Here is an 8610-nt window from a genome sequence, read left to right on the forward strand (position 1 = left end):
TGTTAACAGACCAAGATCCAGCAATTCTATAGGACGTTGAAGCAATATTTCCTACTTCTAATCATCGTTTATGTATGTGGCACATTATGAAAAAACTACAAGCCAAGGTGTGTATATTTTGGTCTAAGTTAACACGCAACATGTTTTATTCATCAATGATTTACACAGTTTTACATATTTTTAATAACGATTAGCATACATATTGTTTATTCATAGTTAATCTAATAAATTTCTATTTTTTTTTTTAGGTTTCAGCCGATTTTTTGAAAAACACTGATTTTCGTAAGCGTTTTACAAAGCTTGTTTGGAATGTCTATATCGAGCCTGAAGTGTTTGAATCAAGGTGGAAACTGTTTATGAGAAAAATTCAAACTACAGGACAAAAGATGGTTCAAAGACATGTACAGGGATCGAAAACTTTGGATTCCAGCCTATTTTAAAGACATGTCACTACACGATCTGATGAAAACTACTTCAAGGTCTGAAAGCGTGAACTCATTTTTTAATAAATACTCTAACTCTGGTAATTTGCTTATCTATTTCATGATGAACTACGACACCGCAATTGGAAAGCAACGAAATGCTCAACAAAAACTAGAACATGATACAAAAAATGCAAAGCATGAAATGACGCTTCCAAGTGGCTTACTAGAACATGCAGCTGCGGTTTACACTAAAAAAAGTTTATATGAGGTCAAAAAGGAAATATTTAAAGCAGTCTGGTACTGTTCTATCGACAGTGTTGAAAAGATTGATGGGTGGCAAGTTGTTATGATTACACAAACGGATAAGAGCAAACAGTTGAAGATAAAATGCAAGGTTATATTCATCGTTTAAACGCTTTTCATTAGTCATCATACAAGTATATTATATCATTATTTTTAAATTACATATATTTTTTCAATATTATGCAATAACCACCAACTAATATGTTACTTCAATCAGTTACTAACATACATTATTTTTATTATACAATGTAGGTTGAACTAAAGTTGCCTGAAAAAGAAGTTAAATGTTCATGCAATCACTTCATACGTACTGGCATTTTGTGTCGTCATATTTTTGTTGTATTGAAAAACAACCATATTGAAGAGATTCCAGAGCAGTATACTCTAACAAGATGGAGAAGGGATGCAATTTCCAGCCATTTGCCTTCCATGAAACATGTTGCCACGGAAATAAAAGATGACACCTTTAAACTTCTAACAGAGGCATAAAGCAATATTGAATACTGCTTGGATCATTACAAAAGAAGCAAAGAGAAATTGTTGGAATTGGTTGAAAAAACACGTACATTGAAGCAGGCAGCAATGGAGTTTGGCAGTTCCAACCAAACATCATCTGATAACGATGAAGAAGAAATTATTCGGATGCTTGGAATACGCAGCATTCCTGATGAAATAAATATCCATCCACCTGCATCTATACGTACCAAAGGTAGTGGAACTAAGAAAAGAATGGTTAGTGTTATTGAGAAAGCCGTTGCAGCTGCAAAGAAAAAAACCAGAATGTGCACAGGTTGCAATCAATATGTTAACCATAATTGGAGGACTTGCAAAGTAAGACTTGCACGAGAGTCAAAAGCAGCTTAAAATTGCCCAGTCGTTTTCCCAATAGATTTTACTTTTTTATTACATTTATGAATAAGAATATGTTTCTATGATTTAGTAGGTTATGTTATCTTAAACCACTTTCATTATTTTTAACGTTTTTGTTTTATTCATAGATGAATAATAGCAATGCCAAATTTGGTAATGTTAACAGATTAATGATATTATCTGGCATTTAAACCTCTTTTATTAGATTAAAACAGTTCGCACTTACAATAGATATACTTTTCCTTTCTTGAAATTATAAAACCATCATTCATTATATACTATAGTCATATACAATCCAAGCAGTATTCATAGTTTATTGTATGCTGTTAGTAGTATATCTTAATAACAAATGTTTGTACGATTAACTTTTAAAACAACTATACATCATATATTGATTTACGTTTGCGTTTGGGTAAATTTTAGTCATAAGTTTAACCATGGTCGACTTTAAACCCTTAAGTATAGTCAATAATGAATAAAATCATAAATACATTAATTATTTTCAACATATTGATGATATGAAAATTGTTAAATACTCTTATGTTTAAGATAAAACAATTTGCATTTAAAGTATAATATGTTAGGAATAATTCAAGTAAGTGTTTATGCTATTATTCAATATTTAAATAACAACATACTTTAAGATATAAACCCACCAACAATCATTATATAATATAGATATGTTCACTTTAATTATTAAAAATTCTGATTGTATGTTGATAGTAAAATAGCATATTAACAAATGTTTGTTAGTTAGAATCATTACTGAATATACACTAAAACTATACCATCAATGTTAATCATCGTTTTTTAACATAACTTAATTTTTCAAATGTTAATGTAAAATTATAACTACTAAAATATCACTAGTCCATTACTAAAATTAGCAAACCAAAAGTAAGTATTGTATGTTCAGCAACCCAAGTTAACATCCTTAGCATACAAAAGCATTGTTTTTAAACTATCCAAAGGAAACCATTGAAGTCATAACTAAAATAAATTTTTTAACATATTATTAACTTAAATCATCCAATCTCCTGTGAATTTCTTCCTTTGCAATGGCCAACATTTGAGAACGTTGTTTTGAAGGAATCTTGTGGAATTCATCAACCTTTTGCAGCACATAATCCTTTTGCACATTATATTCATGAGTGAGGATTTTGTATAAATACTTTGTCCTCAGTTTAACAAGTTGATCATCTTGTGCAGAAGACTCGTTCTTGAACCCAGCTTTAAACTCATTCATACTTCCACCCATATATGTTTCCATGTGACGCATCGTAAACACACCACAATCAATGTTGTTGTTTATTGTTCTCCAAGGCATTTCCAGTCTATGTGGCATCACATGTGAAAACATCTCAGCTTTTGGATGATTCTGAGATTTTAAGTAATCAACTATGTACTCTTTCTGAAAATGTAAAAAAAACATTGTCAACACATATGGAATTTTATTAAGTATGTAAAGTAATTTTTATTAATCACTTACAATGATTTGGGGCAACTGACCATATCTCTCACCATCAGGATCATCAACTTTGTTGTTGTCAACGATTACAAACTCTGGTTGTTGTAGATTGATCACAAAAAGAAAAATGTGGAAGGAACGGATGATTGGTAGGAAAAGCTGCAACGTTTATTAATTACAATTGTATTCACTTTATTTAATATTCATATTTGATCAATGATAAATACACACGTAAGTAAACTGTGGAGATATATCTCTTACCAATCCAACAAAACGTAGGCTTGCGTCCATATCTTCAATAGAAAGCACCAAATTCTCAATGAATTTATCTTTACGTTAACTTTCTGTTAAATCACTTTCAAGATACGAATTATGTGATCGATTTTTAAAAACTCATTAACTTTTTTATATGTTGTATTTAAAAAATAGTATAATCAACATTGAACAATATTAAATTATACCGTCACATATGTCTTGCAATAAACTCTCAGAGGCGATTCAGGTGCACGCTTACTTTCATCAAGATTCAACACTTGACTCCAACAATCAATGACATGGCCAAATAGTTCACATGTTGGAAAAAAACTTTCCATGTGAAACCTCTAAGCAGAAAAACCATCCAAAGTGTGGAAAACTATATCACTGCAAAAGACGTGAACAATTAATACTATTTTTAATAAGCAAACAATAAAATTAAGTAATTTTAAAAATATTTTAAATGCAACTTACTTTGGCTCTCCCTGGAGAGAGAATATCCATTCTGCTACACGTTTTTCCTACCGTGGAACTCCTTTGATGATATCAACAGCCCGTATAACGTAAGGAGATTTCAGATATTCGGATTTCATGCGAGGCCTGTACCCTCTTCTACTAACCCAATGTTCATCATTGTTGAATGGTACTACAGACAAAGGAATTGGCATTTCCATTTTAGATGGTGGTGTATTCTTAAAACATTTTGTTCTAGATCTATTCGCGAAGTCTACATATTCCTGTGACATTAGAATACTACATTTTGCTATCGGGGAGTTGTCAAACTGTTTGTTAGTTGTAGCTAGAATCAGCGTACGTTCAATTTCAGCCTCGTTATCATACCACCATTGAGATTGTTCTGGTTCCTCTGATGCAGAAACTTCAGTAAACAAATCATTTACTTTGTTTTTCCATTCTTTGACCAACTGATTATCAAGATATTTCTTGACAGCATCATTTATTTTGTCTTCCAACACTTTCTTTTGCTGCAATATCATGTCGTACATCTCCTTTATTGTTGAAATAGTTGTCTAATTAGGTCACCACAATAGAATTATGTTACAAACCAAATAAAAACATTAATATGTCAGTTAGCATTAATTAATACTTTAGAAACTCATTATTCAAATGTGAATAGGTAGTTAACTACCTCAACACTTTCCCCACTTCCACTAAAAATATCATCTCCTTGATTTCCCTACGAAAAGCAACACAATATTAGTTGTTGTACTAATAACTTATTATTTAGTAATGATTATATTATATTACTACCTTACACCTTACATCTCCTGCATCATTTCCCTGTCAATAATGTATGAATGTAATTAATTTATACTATACCAAATAAACAAATAATAAATTTCATATGCATTGTTCAATACAATAAAATATTACCTGAACTTTTTCTTGCCCTACATTACCAGTTCCCGATGCTTCATTGATGACTTGAAATGGATCTTGCAATTCACCCATACCCAGACCAATTGTCCTACACTCTACTCTTTCTCGCTCACGTAGTTTATCAACATTCTAACAACATATTGCTGGTCTGCATCGTACAATCTTCACTGAATCGCATCGAACACTTTCTACGTATAGCAACTACAACAAAGACAAATAAAAACGTGTTGTATTTTATTACTTGAATACCCTTTTATATTTTTTTTAATTAAAAAAACAATTAAATTCATTCATTATTTTCTTTAAATTAATGATCAATGAGATCCTTAGATTATAAATATTTAATGTACCAGATTTGTTCTCGCGTTCTCAACCTTTTAGGCGTTCTCATTTGATCATTTCCCTATATATATATATATATATATATATATATATATATATATATATGATAATTTAAGAAACAAATTACTCACCCATTGATGATGAATGACCTCCTCGTTGATGTTTTCCTTTAGTTCTAAAAGTTATCATTACAAATATCTCAATACATACTATAATATTAAAACTTTCCAATTCACTAAAGCATCACTATTCTAACCAACATCAATACTTCATCATCTAGCACCAATCAAGTTATATTTCACACATGAAAAATATACCAAGGTAGTAAAGTTAAACATACATAATTTTATTCATGTTTAGAATATTAAGTTTGGAATCTAAGTTTTATATATATATATATATATATATATATATATATATATATATATATATATATATATATATATATATATATATATATATATATATATATATATAGACACAATTATCTCCACATAACACACCTATATCATAAAAAAAACTCTAATTTATGAAACCTTGGTTCAACTCCATAACATAAACATTGATGTAAATGATACGTTGGATAATGATGTTCAAATATAACAACAAGATGTTAAGATTCTTCTTCGATATGTGATTTCTACCTCTAAAGAGAGAAAATAGCACATTCATTTAGTATCTATTGGAACTTAAGAGTTGAAAATTCACTTTATTTCTTACTTAATCTTTCAGTCAATATTTAGTCAATATCTCACTTACTGTGAAGTGCGGCTAAGCATCTTTAAGGGTGAAACTATGCAAACCATGCACACCTGATGAATTACAAAATTTTATGACTTGTCGATGCTCACATCAAGCAACTGTCCGTACCCACAAATATGTCAAATTTTTATCCAGTCAAAATTCGCGTCTTTTGGTCTAAAATTATTCCACAACTTGCATTCATCATCTAAACGACTTCTAAAGCTTTAAATCTTTAATATATGTAATGAAGGATAAGCTTTAACAAATCCACATTGGTATTAATTGTATTAGACTCGTGAGAAGAAACCCCTTAGATTGCTTTTTTCACACTTATGCCTTACATATGAAAAAATATTGGTTGTGATTTAATATTTTCATATGAGTCATCCTTATTTTCTAAGGGTGTTATATAATTTGAGTAGAGTTCTTCAACTTGAGCTAGTTCATTGTATGTTTGTAAGGTTATTTTGTGTATTCATACTCGAAATTGATTGAATCGATAAACGTTTGATTATCTTTTAACCCTAATAACATATAGGTAAATTGCAACAACCATGAATACTCTTATTTGTTTCTACCAACACTAGAAACATATTTTTCCAATAATAACAAGCAACTTAGATATTTTTTTACAAACTTAATTTTGTTACATAAAATATATATATATATATAATGATGATGTGAAACACATTTTATTCTTTTTCATCGTTCACGAAATCTACCATGTGTACAAACCGGTTACATGGAAACCATGTGTACAAAATGGTTACACGAAATTTGATAAAAAAAAATCAAATAATATAAAATTATTATTACTGTAGAAAAAACTCTTGCAACCCCTTTTTTATTGCAAATAGTCACCACTTATCGACCAAATAAGTTGCATATCATCTATATATGTCACAGTTTAAGTTGGTAATCATTATGAGTAAATGATAAAATAAGTTGTTTGTACATGAAACTTTATCAATGGTCCATGTGGTTTTTCAGAATCTAGGTTTTAGTCCATAACTTTTTTTATCCTTAAGGATGGTCCCCGTGGTTATATAACTTTTCATAGACAATCTTTATGGCTAACAACGTCTATTTTAGTATGTTAAGTTAGAACATGTGTGAGACAAGTAAGGCCAAACTCGTCATACACCAACCACAGGGACCTTAATGAAGTTTTAAATTCTTATACCTATTATTTTATTATTTATTATTTTAAAGAAAATAATTAAATTGTATTTAATAGAACAAGTGGGTCTCACCACCCCATACCCTTCTCTCTCCATTGACACTACTACCTATGTCGTTAAACACCACCAATCTCCACCATCAAACACCACCACACATGTCGCTAAACACCACTAACTTCCACCATCAAACACCACCTCTGCCATCAAACACCACCATCATTATCATTTCCATCCAATGTCATTACCACCACCACTACTATAGAAAACCATCACCACCAACACTCGTTACCTCAGTGAACCACTACCCATCACCTTGAAATCAAATTAAACTTAAACAAAATCAAAGGGAAACCAATCCAAACCAAATTAGAATTAAAAACAAATCCAAATTGAAAGAACCTAAATTTGTCATGCTCCTAACTTGATTAGAACAATTGCTTAAATGAGGCACACTTAATCAAATATACATGAAGCTGTAGGAATTGAGATCGAATTGACATCTGTAATGGCTAACTAGTAATATATAAGGGTTTCAAACTTAGGATTCTATATTACTGAAGTTGAATTTGAATTTTGGTGATAATTTGTTCAATTTCACCAGGGTATATACACAATAAAAAGAAGAAACATAAACATAAATTGTCCTAAGATGCTTCCATACTTAGTTTTGCAAACTTCTTGTCTTTCATACTTGTTAAATTAAATCGATTGAGATTATCACAAGACATGAAATATGGATCGAACTGATGAGAGTAGATTAGTGTTCGAAAAGAGTAACAAGGTAATCAACATTGTTAGTGGTTGGATATATTATAAGAAATATAAATGTTTTTTATTTAAACGACATTGTTGGTGGTTGGAGATATCAAAAGAAATACGAAACTCATTGGTGCTTGTAATGATGGGTGGGAGGGGCAACAAAGGGGGTCCGACAACACAAAGATGACACCGTTTTCAAATAAAAACTTGGAAATCACGATGGTATCTTTTTATTGTGGCGATGGTCGACATCAGCGATGGCTTGATTTCGTCTGACAATGGAGGATTGATTGATGTGTGATGGTCTCTATCAAGTCTTGACTGAAAGCGACCCATAGGGGTAAGTAGGTTGGAGAAGAAGTGACTTATTTTAAGACTTCTTGAATTGTCCTTGTAATTAGTAAAAGATGATTTTACTCTTACATGTTTTGCATATGTTATGATTTAACGGATTAAAATAGATAGTGTAACGTCCCAAAAATACCGGTTAAAATTTTCATTTATAATTTAGGTTAATACATAGAAACCTCATTACAAAACATTCATAACAATAATCCATGTCTGAAAACCGGTAGTATCATCGTAATAATTCAGAGTACATCCCAGAAATCCATAGTGCAGAAAACAAGAGTGTGTGTGTGATATGCCGCTACCGTGCCGGCTCCTTTCCCCTAGCTGAAGAGTTACCTGAAACAACAACTGAAAAACGTAAGCACAAAGCTTAGTGAGTTCCCCCATCGTACCACATACCATACAAACACATAACATACATACTGCCAGGCTATTCTAGGGTGCCTGACTACCCAGTACGGCCATTCTGGGGTGCCGACTACCCGTGCGGCCATTCTGGGGTGCCGTCTACCCG

The 8610-nt window shown here is 31.2% G+C and overlaps 1 protein-coding gene across 1 annotated transcript; it reads left to right on the forward strand.

The window, feature by feature from the left end:
- The first annotated feature begins 444 nt into the window (after positions 1 to 444).
- LOC128133387 (protein FAR1-RELATED SEQUENCE 5-like) lies at positions 445 to 1789 on the forward strand. Its single transcript, XM_052770786.1, has 4 exons — positions 445 to 819; positions 981 to 1211; positions 1305 to 1559; positions 1727 to 1789. The coding sequence occupies exons 1-4, from the start codon at positions 445 to 447 to the stop codon at positions 1787 to 1789; spliced, it is 924 nt and encodes a 307-aa protein (XP_052626746.1).
- Positions 1790 to 8610: the final 6821 nt, after the last annotated feature.

This window comes from Lactuca sativa, chromosome 4, assembly GCF_002870075.4.
Source record: "Lactuca sativa cultivar Salinas chromosome 4, Lsat_Salinas_v11, whole genome shotgun sequence".
Taxonomy (NCBI): Eukaryota; Viridiplantae; Streptophyta; class Magnoliopsida; order Asterales; family Asteraceae; genus Lactuca; species Lactuca sativa.

Bases quoted from the DNA above. Each gene is read 5' to 3' on its own strand.
- LOC128133387 (XM_052770786.1), top strand. From the start codon at position 445: ATGTCACTACACGATCTGATGAAAACTACTTCAAGGTCTGAAAGCGTG. The intron at 1,212-1,304 runs GCATAAAGCAAT...ACATTGAAGCAG, and splicing joins CCTTTAAACTTCTAACAGAG to GCAGCAATGGAGTTTGGCAG. The intron at 1,560-1,726 runs GTAAGACTTGCA...TTTTATTCATAG, and splicing joins ATAATTGGAGGACTTGCAAA to ATGAATAATAGCAATGCCAA.